This window comes from Barbus barbus (genome assembly GCF_936440315.1).
Source record: "Barbus barbus genome assembly, chromosome: 19".
In the NCBI taxonomy this organism is placed as follows: Eukaryota; Metazoa; Chordata; class Actinopteri; order Cypriniformes; family Cyprinidae; genus Barbus; species Barbus barbus.
In genome coordinates, this window is record NC_136747.1 from 30,614,908 (window position 1) to 30,636,922 (window position 22,015).

At 40.1% G+C, this 22,015-nt stretch overlaps 1 protein-coding gene across 1 annotated transcript in view; it reads left to right on the plus strand.

Annotated features, from left to right (window-relative positions):
- LOC306885835 (ras/Rap GTPase-activating protein SynGAP-like) overlaps positions 1-22,015 on the plus strand; it is a gene marked incomplete at its 5' end in the record, with an annotated part of 83,684 nt that overhangs the window by 51,021 nt on the left and 10,648 nt on the right. The window contains 5 exons of the mRNA XM_079442614.1: positions 1,675-1,911; positions 3,682-3,883; positions 4,486-4,667; positions 8,092-8,293; positions 14,118-14,648. Of these exons, the coding sequence (XP_079298740.1) occupies positions 1,675-1,911; positions 3,682-3,883; positions 4,486-4,667; positions 8,092-8,293; positions 14,118-14,648 (1,354 nt within the window). The remainder of the gene's footprint in view (positions 1-1,674; positions 1,912-3,681; positions 3,884-4,485; positions 4,668-8,091; positions 8,294-14,117; positions 14,649-22,015) is intronic.

A 22,015-nucleotide genomic window follows, 5' to 3' on the forward strand; every position in this document is an offset into this window, starting at 1 on the left:
TGCAATCGGACAAAAAAATGACTGCGCTATAGCCGTTTAAAGGTGAGAGAGTCAGCAGAGATGATTTAGAGAAAAATTGAGTTATTATATAATATATATATAATTATATATGTTTTCTGAAGATTCCAAAGCAAAATCACCTAGCAACGTTGCATATTTTCCTCCAATTCTTTTCTCAATAATTACTATATTATTAATCACAATATAGCTATTTTTTTATTTTATCTTTGTTATTAAAACTAAGAACAAAGATGCAAATAAACAGTAGTTTAATCAAGAGCATCGAGTGATTCTGTCTTTTCTTGTAATGTTTGATCAGCATTGAGACAGATCTGTATTAAGTCCTAATGTAATGCATGGATCTAGTATAATGTTACACATCAGAATTTTCTCCAAGCGTTAACTAAATGTAAGAAATAACAGATTATGTTTTTGTGAATCTCACCAAGACATATTTCTCAATAATGTACTTCATAAGGAGATCGCGCGTCTTATGCACACGCTTTGCAAATCAGTGCGATCGTTTTGTTTTCATCAGCATGGGTTTGAAAATCATATTGAGAAGCAGCAGTCGTCCAGAAGAGAGCAGAGAAAAAGATTGTTAATTACTGTTCAGAGCATTGGGATCGCTAGACGAGGGCTTAATGAGCTCATTTTTGTGAGAACCTCTAATTCAACTAAAACTGACATTTTTTGCTTCTTTTGCCTGTAGCTCAAAATTAGACCGTGCACATTCACACTCATTTTACCAGCGAGGTTTTACAAATTATTAGCATGAATAACCATGTTAAGAGATGTTAGCAATGTGCTAATTCATACTAGAAACACGCTAAGTCGGAACGCATAGCTTCAAAAGCTGTTTCAAAGCCAGTGTTAAAGTACGAGGTGTTTTCAGTGCTGGGGAGGAACTAGGTACGTGTAACTAAATGACATCATTTAATTACAAAATAAATGTCATTGTAAGCAGTTACTGAGAAAAATTGTGTAATTAAATTACAGTTACTTATGAAAATGTTAATGATTACAAATGGGGTTACATCTGATTTATTTATTTTTTTACACTCCCACATAAAGATTTAATTGATTTCTTTCATAAATTGCAGTGGCTGCTCTTAAATATGAGACAGTAGGTGTTTAGGACACATGCTTATTCAATAACTGTTTTATTTCCTATGGGTTTATGAATATGCTTAATTTTTGAGATTCGTTGTTAGATGCCAGTGTTTCCTATCATGGCTATGCAAAGATTTGATTTCAAAAACAGTATCATAACTATTAACTGTTATGATATTAAATCTATATTTAACCTCAGAACGATCTCAAAGTAAGTGTAAATTTGTGGTGCGCTTTAACATTAAATGATTATAATCTTAATTCAAGTGATGGAGGTTTTTGACAGTAATTAGTGTTGATTACTGTAAGGTTATTCCTGCCTGCTTTAAATGTTTGAAAATTATTAATAGTTGAAAACATTAGAAATTTAAAGAAGTAATCAAATGTAATCAGTTACATTACTTTAATAAAGTAACTGAAATAGTTACACTACTTGTTACGTTTGAGATAATTGTAATTTGTAATCTGTAAGCTGTTACATCTCCATAGTAACCTCCCCAGCACCGGTGTAGGGTTTGGCTGTGATAGCAGTGCATGATGGGATGTGTTGTCTCTCTGCAGCGTGTTTCCTCGCGAGCTGAAGGAGGTGTTTGCGTCGTGGCGTGTGCGCTGTGCTGAGCGCGGCCGAGAGGACATCGCTGACCGTCTCATCAGCTCATCTCTGTTCCTGCGCTTCCTGTGTCCGGCCATCATGTCCCCGTCGCTCTTCAACATGACGCAGGAGTATCCCTCCGAGCGCACCTCTCGAACCCTCACGCTCATCGCCAAGGTGGTGCAGAGCCTGGCCAGCTTTTCCAAGTCAGTCACTAGAGTCCACCGTCATCCGCCCATCCTCACGCGTCACATGACCCACACTGACACGCCCACCTCATTTCACTTCCCCATTCAGGCGGCGACACCAGTGTTATTTTAGCATCGGTAATGCACTCTTATAGTCTGACTATTACAGCTCTGCTTAATATATGTGACCTTGGAGCACAAAACCAGTCATACGGGTCAATTTCTTTAAATTGAGATTTATGCATCATCTGAAAGCTGAATAAATATTCCATTGATGTATGGTTTGTTATGATAGGACAATATTTGGCTGAGATACAACTATTTGAAAATCTGGAATCTGAGGGAGCAAAAAAATCTAAATATTGAGAAAATCTCCTTTAAAGTTGTTCAAATGAAGTTCTTAGCAATGCATATTACTAATCAAAAATGAAGTTTTGATATATTTATGGTAGGAGATGTACTAAATATCTTGATGGAACATGATCTTAATATCCTAATGATTTTTGTCATAAAAGAGAAATGTATAATTTTGATCCATACAATGTATTGTTGGCTATTGCTACAGATATACCTGTGCTGCTCATGACTGCTTCTGTGCTGCAGGGACACATTTTAAATTATCTTTTATTTTAATATTTTCCTTTTTCATTTTAATTTCAGTTAACATTCAATTTTTTTATTTTAGTTAAAATTTTTGTCATTTTTGTTAGTTTGTCTTTTATGTCTTTTATGATTTGATTATCGTTTTACTGTTTTAATAGTTCTAGTAATTATTTGAAATTAGTTTTTAAATTTTTTATGTATTGTTTTTATTTGTTGTTGTTTTTTAAATGTGACTATGGTTTTTATTATAGTTTTACTATTATAATTCTAGTTAATATTTAGAATTAGTTTTTATTTGAATAGTTTCTGCTTTCATTTTAATTTAAAATTTAATACATTTGTTGTTTTTGGTTTTTTGATTATTTATATAGTTTTAATATTGTATTTCTAGTTAATGTTTTGAATTCATTTTCTTTATATTTCTATTTTAATTGTAGTTAAAGTTTTAGTAATTTTGTTGTTTGTCATTTTTATTAGTTTTTATATATATATAATTCTTTTTTTTTTTTTTGTATTTATTATAATTCTAGTTTTGCTGAATGATTTTTTTTCTTTTAATATTTTCAGTCTTCATTTTATATTTTTTGTAATTTTATTGTTTTTGTTTTATCCGGGGTTTTTTTATGTCTAGTTTTACTGTTATAGTTTTAGTTAATATTTAGAACTAGTTTTTATTGTAATATTTAATTTTTTCATTTTAGTTTAAAGTTTTAGTAATTTTGTTTTGTCATTTTAAATTTTTCTTTTTTAAATATGTACAGTATATAGTTTTTAATCATTTTATTTCATTTTTGTTTTTTTGCTGATTTAGTGCTTCAGCTTAAAATAGATGAAAATGAGAATTGTTGCCTGGCAACTAGCTGAAATAAAAAATGTATCTTATATATTGATATTATTGTTGAGTTTAGTATTGTGAGTATTTTGTGATGATAACTCTGGTCGGCCCCTGCTGTGTGTCTCATGCTATCTCAGGGTTTCTGTGTGTGTCTGTGTGTTCTCGCGGTGTGTGTCTCACAGTGTTTAGAGGTGATCTTCAGTCTGTTGGCTCGTCACTTATCATCTGTCTCTCTTTCTTTCTGTCGCCCATCACGCTCTCTTTCTCTCCTCCATGGATCTGTCTCTCTCTCTCTCTCTCTTGTCTGTCTGTCTCTCTCTCCCACACTGCTGTGTGTGTGTCATCTGCAGGTTCAGTGGGAAGGAGGACTATCTGGGCTTCATGAATGAGTTTCTGGAGATGGAGTGGGGCTCCATGCAGCAGTTCCTGTACGAGATCTCCAATCTGGAGTGTGTGAGTAACGCCGGGGCGTTCGAGGGCTACGTCGACCTCGGCCGCGAGCTCTCCATCCTGCACAGTCTGCTGTGGGAGGTCATGGCGCAGCTCAGTAAGGTACGGCCCAGTGTTACTTTCCTTAAACAATCATTTTCATCATGATTTTCGTCAACGACATTTTTAGGAAATTTACAAAATATCTTCATGGAACATGATGTTTACTTAATATCATAATGATCAAACGACTGCACAGTGTTAGTCAAATAAGGTGATTAGGTTTATTTAACAATAAAATATCAAGTGAAAATAGAGAGCATCTCTTCGGGGTGTCCAAAGGCCAAAATAACAAACAAAACCAATCTAGAATGAAAAAGGAGGAAGTATTAAACAACCTAATTGAGTTAAAAATAAAAATACATTTTACTTCCCTAACTACCTACCGAAAAACAAAACTCAAACAAACCAATCAAAATAAACAGGCAGGACACCCCTATGCTCCACGTTCTTAAAACAAAATGCAATGAGCTCCTCGTTGAATGCCGGCAGCGTCCTTATAAAGGTCCCGCCTCTTTCTGAACCGCCAATGACGAAGTGATTGTATCGGAGAAAATGGCAGTATCGGAGCCGATACCGATACTGAATAATCAGATCGGTGCATCCATAGTCTTCACGCGCGTGTGTGTGAGTCTGAAAGCGCTCAAGTGTTTGTGTTTCTTCAGGACGCCATCCTGAAGCTGGGGCCACTGCCGCGGTTGCTGAACGACATTAGCGTGGCTCTAAGGAACCCACAGCTGCACCGTCAGGCCAGTCACCAGCCGCCTGAGCGCCACCTGACCCGGCCCGCCTTCAGCCGCCTCGCCACCAACGACTTCCAGAGCCTCATGATGAGAGACCTCAACAGGTGACTGTCTGTCTAACTGTCTGTCTGTCTCAAATTGTGACCCTGGACCACAAAACCAGTCATATGGGTCAGTTTTTTTTTTGTTTTTGTTTTAGATTTATACATCATCTGAAAGCTGAATAAATAGCTTTCCATTGATGCATGGTTTGTTATGATAGGACAATATTTGTCTGAGATACAACTATTTGAAAATCTGGAATCTGAGGGTGCAAAAAAATCTAAATATTGAGAAAATCACCTTTAAAGGGTCATGAAACCCCCTGTTTCAGCACTGGTTAGTTCTCACTACAGTTTTAAAAAAATGCTAAAAAAGTGGACGTGGTGCGCTGAGGAGTTAGACTGACAACACATTTACATTTAGTCATTTGGCAGAGGCTTTTATCCAAAGCGATTTACAATTGGGGAATACAAGAAGCGATTCATCTTGAAGAGGCAATCAGACAGAGGAAGTGCTCGTAACACCAAGTCTCAGTCATTGTTCAAATAAGTACAAGCTAGCAAGGGGGGGAGAGAAAGATAGAGGGAAAGAATGATTTTTTTTTTTTTTTTTTTAGTTTAGGATGAAGTCAAGTAGTGCCGAAAGAGATTTCAGTTGTTGCTTGAAGATTGCCAGAGATCCGGCGTTCCGGATAGGGGTGGGAAGATTATTCCACCAGCCAGGAATGGTGAACGAGAATGTTCTGGAGAGTGATTTTGAGCCTCTCTGTGATGGTACCACAAGGCGTCGCTCACTAGCAGATCTCAAACTTCTGGAGGGGATGTAGGTTCGTAATAGTGAGTGGAAGTAGGAGGGTGCTGAGCCTGTGGTAGTTCTGTATGCAAGCATCAGTGTCTTGAACTGGATACGAGCTGCCACTGGTAGCCAGTGCAAGGAGATGAAGAGAGGTGTAACATGCGCTCTTTTGGGCTCGTTGAAGACCAGTCGTGCCGCTGCATTCTGAATCATTTGTAGAGGTTTGATTGTGTTTGATGGCAGTCCAGTCAGAAGAGCATTGCAGTCGTCCAGTCTAGCAACGACAAGGGCCTGGACAAGAAGTTGTGCAGCATGCCGTGTCAGAAAGGGTCTGATCTTTCTGATGTTGTGTAGTGCAAACCTGCAGGACCGAGCAGTCTTTGCAATGTGCTCTTTGAAGGTCAGCTGGTCATCAAAGATTACACCAAGATTTCTGACCGAAGTTGATGGGGTAATCATTGATGAGCCTAACTGAATCGTGAAGTCATGCCGTAGAGTCGGAGTGGCAGGGAAGACCAGAAGTTCCGTCTTTGCCAGATTGAGCTGTAGGTGATGTTCTTTCATCCATGCTGAGATGTCCACCAGGCAGCCTGAGATTCGTGCAGCTACCTTTGGGTCATCTGGTTGAAAAGAGAGATAGAGCTGTGTGTCATCGGCGTAGCAGTGATAGGGGAAGCCATGTGCATGAATGATGGGACCCAGCGATGTAGTGTATGTGGAGAAGAGGAGGGGTCCAAGAACCGATCCCTGAGGAACTCCAGTGACCAGTTGATGTGGTTTGGATACCTCCCCTCCCCAGGCCACCCTGAAAGACACAGACACAGACAACTTCGGTTTCAGACAGTTTCATTTCGCTCTCATCGAGTTAAAAAAACGAATTAACGCACAGACATAATATATGTGTGTGTACTGTGTATATTTATGATGTGTATATATAAATACACATACAGTACAGTATATATTTTGAAAATATTTCCATGTATTTCCATGTATATGTTTATATTTGTATTATTGATATTATATATAAATATTTTAAATGTAGGACATTTGTAGAAAAATAAAGAAAGAGATAGATCAAGTGGCATAAAGCGCATGGCAGATAGAGTGCAAACCAGTTAAATAAAACAAAATTGGGCAGATATATGTGTATATGTATGAGTGTATATATATATAGTGCAAGAAGAGCTTATCAGTCTGTTAAAGTGATAAACTTAAATTCAGTTACTATTTATTTTTAACTATAATAATCACACTCAAACAAATTGTATGCAAACATGTAAATTGCACATAATAATTAATAATAATTTTTCTGTTTGTTGTTGAAATATAATCATTTACACAGTGGCCGTCATAACTTGTTTCATATCAGATTTATTTAAACATACATTAAATAATTAAGACATCACTAACAGGTAAAATAAAATATAATGAGTATTAGGACTGTCACGATTCCTCGATTCTATTCAAGTATTCAATTTGTAAAAATTCTTGATTTCATGTTGCCTGTGCCATGAAACGCATTATTAGACCGTTTTCCAAGGCTGCATGATATGTTAAACCCATTTAAAAATCATAATAAAGCATAATGCTACTGTGAATTCACAAACGCTACGATTCAATTAAATATATGCGATGCAGGTTGATAATATATAATTGTCAGGCCGTTTGCGTCTTTGTTAAAATGCGTAATGTACATTAGCTCTATTGTTTATAATACATACCCGGTTTCACAGACAGGGCTTAGACTAAACCAGGATTAGGCCATAGTTCAATTAGGATATTTAAGTAATTTTTATAAACATGCTTAGAAAAAAACATTACTGGAGTGCATCTCGAGACAACTGATATATTTTAAGATCAGTCAGCGCAAGTTTATTTCAGCTGAAACAGCTCAGACTTACATTTTAGTCTAGGACTAGTCTTAAGCCTCGTCTGTGAAACCAGGGGATTATGTATTTTAACAGTTTTGTTCAATAAAACCATATGATTACTTGCTTTTGATAATTTATTTGAACGGATGTAATATTGCCTCATTGCTATTATATATGTATTTTAAGTTATTTTAAAGGCTATTGTTCGCTTAGGTTTATTTTTATTACTGCAGAAAAAAATCTATTGTAATTATCCAATTGACCGATTACTGAATTACCAAAATAATCATTAGTGACACCCATAATGAGTAAAGTGTTTAATATATTTGGCAAAATGCTCTTCTCTAGTGAACTAACGAGCTGTGGACACTGATGACTTGCCTGAGGAAAATGAAATGCTACGTGACATCATGCCATTTTATTGACGTCTTTCAGCATTTGAAACACTGATTAAATGAGGCATGAGAGGTTCATTCATGTTTATTTCATGTTAAAGCTAGTAGTAAAGAGGAAGAGATGAGCGCGCTGCCACGCCACATCAAAGAGCATCAAAACGCCATTTATTGTTTGAATTTGCTGAAAAAAAGGGCATAATTTGAAAGATGAGACTTTGTTTCTTGTCTAAAGTAACAGTATATTTAAACAGGAAGTTTTCAGTGAAGATTGACTCGTGCAGTGGTTAAAACAATGCTGTATTTCACATGCGTACCGAACGGAAACACCCGTACTATAATATATTTCTGTATCTTTACTGTATATCTGTAGCTGTGGGTTCATCAGACTCGTGTGTGTGTGTGTGTGTGTGTGTGTGTGTGTGTAGCTCTATAGACATCTCTCGTCTGCCGTCTCCCACGGCCGGTCTGTCCGGCAGCGGTGTTCTCTCTCACCCTGGAATGGTTGCGTTCTCCGAGCGAGATCTCCGTGGCAACAAAGATGTCTTCTACGTGACCCGCCCACCTCTCGCACGCTCAAGCCCCGCCTACTGCACGAGTAGCTCTGACATCACCGAACCAGACCCCAAGGTACACACACACTCTCACAAACACACACACAGACACTCTCTCACACACTCACAGACACACACACACACACACACACACACAGACACTCTCTCACAGACACACACACACTCTCACAAACACACACACACACAGACACTCTCTCACACACTCACAGACACACACACACTCTCACAAACACACACACACACAGACACTCTCTCACACACTCACAGACACACACACACTCTGCTCTTTGCTGTGCATTAGTGATGTTTAAGTCAAGCATCACTGCTACTGTTGATTTAGTGTTTCGTGACCTGATCAATTAATTGAAAATTCAGTATGATTATGCATTAGTTTAATAAATATATATAAATTTGATATATATATATATTGGGGCTGTCGATCGATTAAAATATTTAATCGCATGATTGTCATGAGTTAACTTGTTCATGTCTATTAGACACATGAAAAAATAAATACCAGGTGCCCATTACTTCTCTTTCTTTGCACGGAGTAATTTACTGACACAAACCTGTTTACATTTTTGCACGACAGGGCAGCTCTTCTTCTGAACATGCAGTATTATTTATTATTAGATTTGTTTCCCTCTCTGTGCCCACATACTGTATTTTGATGCAGCTAAATTCTCAATAAAACTGTTTTCATTTATATATTTTATATTTCTGTTGTCAGACAATGGAATGAATATGAAATAGTGACTGAAACACGACCCATTAAGACAACATAACCAGTTATTAATGCGTTTACTTTGACAGCCCTTATATATACAGGTCCTTCTCAAAAAATTAGCATATTGTGATAAAGTTCATTATTTTCTGTAATGTACTGATAAACATTAGACTTTCATATATTTTAGATTCATTACAACACAACTGAAGTAGTTCAAGCCTTTTATTGTTTTAATATTGATGATTTTGGCATACAGCTCATGAAAACCCAAAATTCCTATCTCAAAAAATTAGCATATTTCATCCGACCAACAAAAGAAAAGTGTTTTTAATACAAAAAAAGTCAACCTTCAAATAATTATGTTCAGTTATGCACTCAATACTTGGTCGGGAATCCTTTTGCAGAAATGACTGCTTCAATGCGGCGTGGCATGGAGGCAATCAGCCTGTGGCACTGCTGAGGTGTTATGGAGGCCCAGGATGCTTCGATAGCGGCCTTAAGCTCATCCAGAGTGTTGGGTCTTGCGTCTCTCAACTTTCTCTTCACAATATCCCACAGATTCTCTATGGAGTTCAGGTCAGGAGAGTTGGCAGGCCAATTGAGCACAGTAATACCATGGTCAGTAAACCATTTACCAGTGGTTTTGGCACTGTGAGCAGGTGCCAGGTCGTGCTGAAAAATGAAATCTTCATCTCCATAAAGCTTTTCAGCAGATGGAAGCATGAAGTGCTCCAAAATCTCCTGATAGCTAGCTGCATTGACCCTGCCCTTGATAAAACACAGTGGACCAACACCAGCATCACTGACTGTGGGTACTTGACACTGGACTTCAGGCATTTTGGCATTTCCCTCTCCCCAGTCTTCCTCCAGACTCTGGCACCTTGATTTCCGAATGACATGCAAAATTTGCTTTCATCCGAAAAAAGTACTTTGGACCACTGAGCAACAGTCCAGTGCTGCTTCTCTGTAGCCCAGGTCAGGCGCTTCTGCCGCTGTTTCTGGTTCAAAAGTGGCTTGACCTGGGGAATGCGGCACCTGTAGCCCATTTCCTGCACACGCCTGTACACGGTGGCTCTGGATGTTTCTACTCCAGACTCAGTCCACTGCTTCCGCAGGTCCCCCAAGGTCTGGAATCGGTCCTTCTCCACAATCTTCCTCAGGGTCCGGTCACCTCTTCTCGTTGTGCTGCGTTTTCTGCCACACTTTTTCCTTCCCACAGACTTCCCACTGAGGTGCCTTGATACAGCACTCTGGGAACAGCCTATTCGTTCAGAAATGTCTTTCTGTGTCTTACCCTCTTGCTTGAGGGTGTCAATGATGGCCTTCTGGACAGCAGTCAGGTCGGCAGTCTTACCCATGATTGCGGTTTTGAGTAATGAACCAGGCTGGGAGTTTTTAAAAGCCTCAGGAATCTTTTGCAGGTGTTTAGAGTTAATTAGTTGATTCAGATGATTAGGTTAATAGCTCGTTTAGAGAACCTTTTCATGATATGCTAATTTTTTGAGATAGGAATTTTGGGTTTTCATGAGCTGTATGCCAAAATCATCAATATTAAAACAATAAAAGGCTTGAACTACTTCAGTTGTGTTGTAATGAATCTAAAATATATGAAAGTCTAATGTTTATCAGTACATTACAGAAAATAATGAACTTTATCACAATATGCTAATTTTTTGAGAAGGACCTGTGTGTGTGTATATATATATATATATATATATATATATATATAAAGCATTTTAATGTTATTTATTAATATAAATGTTCATGTGTGACCGTGGACCACAAAAACAGTGTATTGTTGGCTATTGCTACAGATATACCTGTGTTACTCATGACTGCTTCTGTGCTGCAGGGACACATATTAGAAATGTAATAATTATATAAATATTGCAATATTAATATTAATGGGTATTTATAATACATATGTATACTAAGTTGAAATATTTCTAGTAAATATTAGTGTTAGTAGTAATGTATATGTGTGTGTACTGTGTATATTTATTATGCATATATAAATACAAACACATGCATGTATATATTTAAGAAAAATGTTGTTTATATAGTAAATATATTAATATATTAGTGTTGTCACGATACCAAAATTTCAGTATTTGATACCAATACCAGTGAAAATCCACGGTTCTCGGTACCAAATTCGGTACCAAAGCAAAACACAAAAACATGCTAATTAAAAAACATACAATTTTTATGAATAAAGTGAAACAAAAATAAAATGTACAAAAATCAATGCCATTCTTTATATTTATTTAAAATTGTGTTTCAAGTTTTTTTCGCAAGTAATAAAGTATGAAAAACAGTATACAAGTTTCACCCAAATTTAATTTCTTTTAATTTATGAAATTTAAACATTTTATTTTGTTAAAATTAAAATATGGAAGAAATATTGTGATTATTTCTTTAAAAATAAAGATTTATTAATTTTTTTCAACAGTAGTAATAGTAGGACACACATTCTACTAAATAATAGTAATATATTTCTGGCACAATGTCTTTAAGATATTTTTATTTTGACGGGTTGAAAAGAGAATACCTTTACATTTGTGTGTGTGTGTGTAGCTATATGATACGACACTGGTGTTACTCGAATGAAATGGTAAAATGCTTGTGAAGTGACTCTCAGAGCAGTTCTGGAGATGTTGTTTATGTATTCATGTCCCAGACCTGCCAACCTGTACGCATTTTGACCTCTGATTTCTGAAAAGATGACAGTACACACGGTACTTACAACTAAGATAAATGGGTTGGGGTGGATGTGGAAAGTTACAATATTGAGTTGAGTTAACTTAGTGCTCGACGTGATCGCATTGATATTCTAGACAGAACTGTGAACAGAATAAAAGCACACTTTCATATTCAGATCTGCTGCGGTTTATTAGCTGCACTCACTGAACAGCGTCCTAATATTAGGGCTTTTAGTCCAAAAAAGTGCAGGTACTTGGATAAATACTGATATATTTGCACTAGAGCTTCGCCCGTGTCTAATAAACCTTTAATAAAGTCTTACCGGATCATTCACATCTGTGTTCAGCTGCTGACAGAGAGATACCGTGTTTGAGTAACAGCTTCACAAACACAGTATTATTTCTGTATTACAGTCATTCATAAGTTAATAGTTCAGATATAAACACTGATGTTTATGATAGCGATCAAAATAGACCTTTTGAAAGTTAACTAGCGCTTCAAATAACGGTTGTGTCGATTGCATTGTTTGGCCACTAGGTGCAGAAAAGTGACTTAAAACATGTATTTGTGATTGAATCAAGAGATTCGTTTGAAAACACTGATTCATCCAGTAAACAAGTGAAGTATTTATGAGTAAATCATTCATTCAAAATACTTTTTCATAATTTGAATATGAACTAAATATATTATAAATACATATTAATTTAAATGTTTAATAATTCGTTCAAATTAAACACTTTTAAATAGACTGCAGCAATAATATTTTGTCTCACATTATTTTGTTTCGTGGGAGAATCGTGATCTCTGTTTGAGACAAAAAAAATCGTGATTCTCAATTTATCCAGAATCGTGCAGCTGTCGTATGTGACTGAGTGCAGACCTTTGGGAAATAAAGAGAAAAAGTGAAGTGACATACGGCCAAGTACAGTGACCCATACTCGGAATTCATGCTCTGCATTTAACCCATCCAACGTGCACACACACACACACACACACACACAGCAGTGAACACACACACACAGCAGTGAACACACACACACACACAGAGCAGTGAACACACACCCGGAGCAGTGAACACACACACACACACACACACAGCAGTGAACACACTTACACCGTGAACACACACCTGGAGCAGTGGGCAGCATTTATGCTGCGGCGCCCGGGGAGCAGTTGGGGGTTCGGTGTCTTACTCAAGGGCACCTCAGTCGTGGTATTGAGGGTGGAGAGAGCGCTGGACATTCACTCCCCCCACCTACAATCCCTGCCGGCCCGAGACTCGAACCCGCAACCTTTGGTTCGAGTCCGACTCTCTAACCATTAGGCCACGACTTCCCCGACTTCATATCTAACATGAATAACGTTATCCTAACACTACATAATTTTCAAGCTAGTTTGCCATTTAAGTTGGCAACGTAGTGTAAAGTTATGTGCTCGGTGACAGAAAAGTGTGTGTGTGTTCATGCCTTGCAGCTAAAAAAAACAACAAAAAAACGTGACATCAGATGAGGACACTGACAGGGAGAGAGAGAGCAGCAGACATAAGAAGAAACCAAAAAGAGTCCATGCCTCACAGCAGTTCCTCACAAAATATCAGGATATATCATATATATATAAACCCCCCCCACCCCACCCCCGTTGCCATCACACGAGTCGTACTCCCAAAAAGTTTGAAAGGTTGGCAGGTCTGATATCCTCATTGAGATGGCAGATGCTGAAAGCGAGAGTCAGGCACGTTCAGAAACGTTCAGTGTAACGTTGTGTAGTAAAAAAAAAACCTTGCGTCTGCTCCATTCATTCATACAGAGACACGCAGAACATGCGGGATTCATATTTGAATCGACTTTTGCAGCTTAATATTTGCAGATACTAGTCAATGTCGCGATTTGATTTAAGTGTAATGACCTACTTTTGATTAATTCATCCAAACTTTGACAAATTCCATGACATTCCATGCTAAACTGTAAATTTTCTGCATCGCGGAAATCATAGGGCCGTACGCGTCAAGAACCGGGTTGACCAGGTACTCGGTACCACCGGTACTTGAAAAAAACTGGTACCGTGACGTTTTACTTTTTTTTTTTTTTTGTACTGACTTGGTACCGAAGTACTGGGTCTTTTGACAACACTATTATATATAATATAAATTATGAATATAAATATATACATGTTCATATTTTCAACATATATACTGTATGTGTGTGTATTTATATATACATAATAAATATAGTACACAGTACACACACATATATTATGTAAACAAAAACTTTATTTTGAATGCGTTTAATCGTTTGACAGCACTATTACAAATGTTTTGTTTTATTTATTATAAATTGTCATTATAAATGTAACATTTATTATAAAGATTGCATAATAGACTATAAATGCTGTGTGCTGAACTCCAGGAGTGTGGTTCTCAAGTGTTCTGCTGTGGTGTGTGTCTCGTCAGGTTCTCAGTGTGAATAAGAGTGTTTCTATGATGGACCTGCAGGACTCTCGCATCAACAGTGTGTCCAACCTGCACTCGGTGAACGACCTGCTCAACTCGTCCCAGGGGTCTCTGGCAGGCTTCGGGCCGCTGGCCGGGGCCCCTCTGAGGGCCGGAGGGCGTGTGTCGGGCGGCTCCAACATGTCGGGCGGTTTGCGTCTGAGTCACTTGGGCGGCCTGACCACGGATTCGCTGTCCCAGGCGGCTGCCATGCACGTGCCTCTGTCCTTCCAGAACCCTCTGTTCCACCTGGCGTCCGACGGGCCGCAGTACCACACCCCGCCGCCGCTGCTGCTGCCGCCCGAGCCGGAGAACGGACACGTGCCGTCCTTCGCTCACAGCGGCTTCTCCCGCAGCGAGGATCTGTCGGCCCTGCGCACGCAGAACAGCCTGGTGCAGCCCAACATTGTGCACTCGCACAGCTACAGCGACGACTTCACGCGCCACAACCAGGCCGACTACGCCCGCAGACAGCTCTCGCTGCAGCTGCAGGTGATCTGACGCACTCGCATCTCACCACAGAACACAGGAATAGTGCTGTTTCATTAAGTGAATGCAATCATATCAATTAATAAATGTGACCCGTGCTGGCAAAATGAGTCGAAATGAGCAAAATTTAAAAAATTAGTTCTTTTTTTCAATACCTTCAAACTGATATATGCAATCGGACAAAAAAATTACTGAGCTGCAGCCGTTTGAAGGCGATAGAGTCACCAGAGCTGATTTAGAGAAAAATCAAGTTAAAGTTTACTGAAGATTACAAAGCAACATCAAGCAGCGTAGCATATTTTCCTCCTATTCTTTTCTTAATATAATTACTATATGTGACGCTGGAGCACAAAACCAGTCATAAGGGTTTTTTTTTATTATTATTATTATTGAAATGTATACCCCATCTGAAAACTGAATAAATAATCTTTCCATTTATGTATGGTTTGTTAGGATAGGACAATATTTGTCTGAGATACAACTATTAGAAAATCTGGAATCTGAGGGAGCAAAAAAATCTAAATATTGAGAAAATCTCCTTTAAAGTTGTTCAAATGAAGTTCTTAGCAATGCATATTACTAATCAAAAATGAAGTTTTGATATATTTAAAGGTGGAAATTTACAAAATATCTTCACTGAACATGATTTTTACTTAATATTCTAATGATTTTTGGCATAAAAGAGAAATGTATAATTTTGATCCATACAATGTATTGTTGGCTATTGCTACAAATATACCTGTGTTACTGATGACTGCTTTTGTGCTCCAGCATCACATATTATTAATCACAATATAGCTTTTTTTTTTTTTTTATTAAAAATAGGAACAAAGATGCAAATAAACAGTAGTTTAATCAAGAACAGCGAGTGATTCTGTCTTTTCTTTTAATGTTTGATCAGCATTGAGACAGATCTGTATTAAGTCCTAATGTAATGCATGGATCTAGTATAATGTTACACATCAGAATTTTCCCCAACCATTAACTAAACGTTCATGTAACCCATAACAGATTATGTTTGTGTGAATCTTGCCAAGACATATTTCTAAAAAAGCAATAATCTACTTTACAGGGAGATTGTGCGTCTTATGCACACGCTTTGCAAAAGTTTTGTTTTCATCAGCATGGGTTTGAAAATCATATTTCACTGGTTTGGACTCATGTCATGCAGAATTCGATATGAATATTCACAAAGCTGGAATGCTGCGCTTTACAACAATAATCCTCCAACTTGAGAAGCAGCAGTCGTCCAGAAGTGAGCAGAGAAAAAGGTACTCATAAAAATCATTTTAGATGTTTAATTACTGTTCAGAGCATTGGGATCGCTAGATGAGGGCTTAATGAGCTAATTTTTGTGAAAACCTCAATGCAACAATGTTCGAGGAAAGGAAGGAAGTAGTCGGAGTCAGCGTGACTGAGGCTCGGGTGATTTATTCAATACTTCCACAAAAGCAAACACTCGTGCTCTCCGGCACTTCAAGTAAACATAAGTTCACAGCACTTTGGCGATTCTGCAACAGTTCGTTTCTCCCGAGTCCTCAGTCTGTCTCTCTCTGCCACTTTCTGTCTCTCTGTGGCTTTTACGGTCTCTCCACGCCAATCACTGAAACGAGAAGCAGGTGAATGTCATCTTTTACTTGACCCACTTACTCACCGCTCGTCTCCAACCTCTCTCTCCCGCTGCAGACTCCGTTAACCACACCCACCTTACCACATACCCCCACCGCCCGCCACAGCCATCTGTGCCCCCGGCCTGTGGATCACCTTGAACTTAAAGGGTTGGAGGGCCAGATACCAACGGGTGATCCGCACATCTTTCATGTGGGGGTGCTTGGTCCGAACAGAGAGTGAACTCCTTTCCCAGGAGATAATAGCGGAGGGTGAGAACGGCCCACCGGATCGCCAGACACTCCTTTTCAATGGTGCTGTACATCGTCTCTCGGAGAGCTTGCGACTGATGTACACTCTTCACCCTCTATGTCCTGGGCCAGGACGGCTCTAAGCCCCCTGTCCGATGCATCTGTCTGCAGCAAGAAGGGGAGAGAAATATTGTAGATGATGTCATCTAGATATGCAGCGGCATATGCTGCATGCGGCCGCAGAATTCTATCCATGAGGCGCTGAAACGTGATCGGTGCCCCGAATAACCCGAGTGGAAGCATAACGAATTGGTGCAATCCAAACGGCATTGTGAAAGCTGTTTTTTCTTTGGACAAAGGTGATAAGAGGTTCAGTGAATCCAGTGTTGAATAAAATAGAGCTGTACCCAGCCGATCATGCAGTTCGTCAACCCGCGGCATTGGATATGTGTCGAATTTCGACACAGCTTTCACCTTACGATAATCCACACAGAATCGTACAGAGGTACTAAAACTATCGGGCTCGCCCAATCGCTATGGGATTGCCTCTAATTCTGCCTGAACTACGTTTTTTTTGTGTTCAGGTAAACGATACGGCCGGCTGTGAATCACCACCCCCGGCTCAGTCTCTATGTGGTGCTGTATGAGGTTGGTTCGCCCAGGTAGGGGTGAGAACACATTCGCAAACGCGGCTTGTAGCTTGGCTACATCAGCGAGCTGCGAGGGCGAGAGGTGATCTCCCCCAGGCGCCAGAGCTAGAGATTGTGGTTTGGTAATTACCTCTGGTTCGAGATCCTCCTTCCCATTCACTGTCGTCGCTAGCATCACTGACTCCGCCTCACTCCACTTTTTGAGGAGGTTGAGGTGATAAATCTGATGTGCCCCGTTCCTGTCTGTACGAATCACCTCATAATTAAGATCCCCAGTTCGCCATGCGACCTCAAAGGGTCCTTGCCACTTGGCGAGTAATTTAGAGCTAGACATAGCAAGTAATACAAGTACTTTTTCTCCCGGTGCAAATTTACGTAGCCTGGTTTCTCGGTTGTACAGCCGGTCATGGGCCTGTAACAAATTCTCCATCGACAGCCACCCCAAAGTGTGGATTCAAGATTCAAGAGTTTTATTTGTCACATACACAATTATACAGAGTATAACCAGCAGTGAAATGTAGGTCAGGTCCGCTCCAAGGACAGTGCAAGGACAGTGCAATTATATAGAGTATAAAGTGTTTTATATATAAAGTGTGGAGTTTTGTCCTCAGGTCCAGCACGTATTGAATTTCATTTCGGCTGTCTGAAGGTATGTCCTGCCAAGTTTCTCTCAGGACGTCCAGCACCCTGCGGGGCTGACGTCCAAAAAGAAGCTCAAAGGGGGAAAACCCCGTGGAGGCTTGCGAGACCTCCCGCACAGCGAACAAGAGGTGTTCTAGCCACTTGTCCCAATTCTTGGTGTCTTGGTGGACGAACTTCCGAATCATGGTTTTTAATGTGCGATTAAATCGTTCCACCAGAACGTCTGTTTGTGGGTGATAGACACTGGTGCGAATCGATTTAATGCCCAACAATTCGTACAGTTCGCATAACATCCGTGACATAAACGCCGTGCCTTGATCAGTGAGAATCTCTTTCGGGATTCCCACTCGGGAGATTAACGAAAACAGTGCGTTCGCTACACTTTTTGCTGAAATGTTGCAAAGTACCGGGTTGCATAGTCCACCAGCACTAATGCAAAGCAATGCCCGCGTGCTGATCGTTCTAATGGCCCGATGAGGTCCATACCAATTCTTTCGAAGGGGACCTGCATTAGAGGAAGAGGGCACAATGGCGCTTTTGGGGAGGCCGGTGGATTTACCAACTGACATTCATGACAAGCTGCGCACCACCTGCGCACATTCTCGTGAATGCCCGGCCAAAAGAATCGGGTCATGAGACGATTTAATGTCGCTGCCTGCCCTAAATGTCCCGGCATTGGATTACAGTGAGCCGCCTGGAATAGCATTTCCGACGGCTTTTAGTTACTAACAACTAGGTTGTATCCTGCTTTGTCTGAGCGTCTTGTGTCACTCGGTACAACCGATCCTTCAAAATAGCAAAATAGGGATAGGAGAGTGGATGGGCAGGCTGGAGACACTGACCGACGATGGTCTGGACCTGTTCAAAAGCCCATTTTAGCGACTCGTCTTGGGACTATTCCAGGGGAAAATCATTGCGTTCAGGGAGGATTATCCTCTCATTCGCGCTCTCTTCAGTATCAGAAAGAGAGCTCAGTATCCCGCGGTCCCGGTTCAGCCACTCCCACCTGCGTGTCCACTCCATTCTCCAGCATTCGCTCTCCACAAGAGACATTCGCACACAAACACCCCAATAATTGACTAAATGCTGGCTAATTTGCCCCCAAAATCAGCGGATGTCGGAGATGCGGGTTAACTGCAATCTCCACACTATGCTTTTCCACCAAAGCGAGATAAGTACCCCCCTTAATACTCATAGGTATTTGGGACAGGCCAGCTTGATTGGGGGCAGCCTGTGGGGCCCGGATCAGTGCCCCCACCTTCATCACTGGGCACCGGTCCATGAAATGCCCCGGGTCCCCGCACTGCCAGCAGGCCGGCCCAGGGCTCCCCGCCGCCCTAGTGGCAGGAAGCAGGTCAAGGGACTGACGTGGAGAGAGCGGAGAAAAAGGCACGGCTGCGGTCCCCGCGGTGGCTAGCCCTGCTCCCCTGGGTGGCGCTCTCGGGTCGGTGACAGACTCTGGAGGCGGGATGCCTGGACGTGACCTGGGAAGTGGTACAGGATGACGGGAAGAAGAGACAGTAGGGGAAGAGAGAGAAACAGCTGGCAGGGATTCGCCGACACCTGGGCACGCCACCATCTGGTCCTCCGCCAAATGGATGGCCAGGTCTAGCGGCGTCGGGCGGTGGCACTGGACCCACTCTGCCGTCTTCCTCGAGAGAAGGCCGATGAACTGCTCCAGCACCACTCAAGTCGAGGATCTGCTCGACGTCGCCTCCCCTGGCCAACAGCCATTTGCGGCAGGTGTCCCGGAGCTGCTGAGCTAGCACGAAGGGCCGGCCACTATCGCCCAGATCTAGCGACCGAAGCCGCTGGCGGTGTTGTTCTGGGCTCAGGCCGACCCGCTGGAGGATGGCGAGCTTCAGGTCGGCGAAGACCAGGAAGTTTTGGATGGGCAACTGTTGGGCCGCCACCTGCGCCTCCCCCGATAGCAGAGGTATTAGACGTACTGGCCAGTGGTCTCGTGGCCATCCACATGCCTTGGCCAATTCTCGACGAGATCGAGAAAAGCTTCTGGGTCATCCTGTGGCCCCATTTTATTTTTGATGGGTTTCTTGATGACGGCCCTCCTGACGGTACCTCCTGGTCCATCCAGCTCCGGAGCAGCTCACGGTCCTCCTGCTGGGCCTGCACTAGAGTGCGGAAATGACATTCCTGTTCGTCTCGCATCTCCAGCAGCGCCTGATGGTGTTCTTGGTGGAGGCCCGTGAGCAATTGGATCACTTCCGCAAACTGCAAACTTGGCGGTGACTGCATGACAGCAGTCATACTTCCTTCCCAGGTTTCGGCACCAGTATAACAATGTTCGAGGAAAGGAAGGAAGAAGTCGGAGTCGGCGTGACTGAGGCTCGTGTGATTTATTCAATACTTTCACAAAAGCAAACACTCGTGCTCTCCGGCACTTCAAATAAACAAGTTCACAGCACTTTGGCGATTCTCTGCAACGCAGCAACAGTTTGTTTCTCCCGAGTCCTCAGTCCACATTTTTCGCTTCTTTTGCCTGTAGCTCAAAATTAGATCGTGCTCATTCACACTCATTTTACCAGCACGGTTTTTACAAATTATTAAACTTCCAGCTCGTATTTCATTTCAGAGTCAAGTGGAAAAAGAAATTAGATTAAATATTTTCTTTTAATTATTAATATGTTGAAAAGTTAATAAATTAACACAAAATGTTTAAAATTATATTTTATAAAAAGAAAACAAGGACTTTTTTTGTTTTGCATTGTGACATTTTTTTTTTATTAAACAATTAAAAAAAATAAATGAATAAATAGACACAGACACTTAAAACAGACACTTCGCTATAAATGGCTTTATCATGGAAATAATGTATCATTATTTTTTCAGCACTACAGTAATGACAGTTTGGGGTTAAATGTGTTTAAATATCATTAAAATAATGTCATAGTGCAAAAAAGATTCACCGATCGACCGGCCATTAGCCGATTTTCCTTATGACCCGCTCAGACCAGTGTCAGTCTGTCGATTCCGAGCCGGTCTGTTTTGACGTCACTTACACACTTCTGATAATGTATTTATGTCGTGTCAGATGAGGCTTGAGTGAGTGTGTGAGAGAGACTCGTGCAGAAATCAAAACTGATGAGTGCAACAGCACACACAGAACGTTATATAGTTATACTGCGGTAGTAAAAAAAAAAGATGTATAATATATGATTTAGGTACGCAACATTTCTCAGAAATCTTTCAAGACTATTGCAGTGTGATTAGCAGTTCAATAAACAAGAAGTTAAAATTAAGCAACTTACATTCTAGACACAATATTGACTTTCGCTGATGAAAATAGTTCCAATCAAAGCCACAGCAGAACTGTTTTGTGTCTCCGAGCAACACATCGGTGTTTCGTTACTGAATGAATCTAGTGAGTCAATGATTCAGTGACCCATTCATAAAGACTGTAGTCACTTGACTCGTTTGTATGTTTAAAAAATATTTAAAACTTTAATCTTCTAAAAGTCTTTATGCATTTGAAGTTTGCAGTGTAAATGCATTTATGGCAGCTCAGCTTCATCAAACAGTCTGTAAATACATCTAATGCCACTTCAGATGCAGCTTCTGTGTTTCCTCTGCACTGGAAAGATGGAGTTTGTTGATCCTGATTTCATTTGAATGGTGAAAGATGACACATTTAATAAAGTTAGTGAAAAAATGACAATTTAAGAAAAACAGTGGGAAATTACATCTGTTTTGTTATATACAGCAACTCCTTTTCAGTTCATTATTTCTACCTCTTTTCTAGTCACAGAGCACTTTATTTTGAGAGCTGTTAAAGAGAGAGAACATCTGTAACTTTGTCCAGATTGGGGGAATTATAAGGTCAATTATAGTTTTTAGAAAGAAAATCGGTATCGGTAGGTCACACTTACAAAAAAATTGGGAATCTGCCAAGAAAACTGCAATCGGTGCATCTCTATAATTTATGCGGTTCCCATGGTCATGCTGCAAAATCTGGAAATATTAGGGCATTTTTACTCAAACATCCACTTTAAAAAGTCATAAAGATTGTGAATATAATATTAACATTTAATTTTTTAAATATCAATATGATTATATAGATTAAGTACTATAACAAAACCTCATATTGATACATAGGCCTATTTATTGTAAGTATTATAATTATAATAATTAGTGCTGTCAATCAATTGAAAAAAATTAACGAATTAATCGCACATTTTTCTAAAATTAATCGCGATTAATC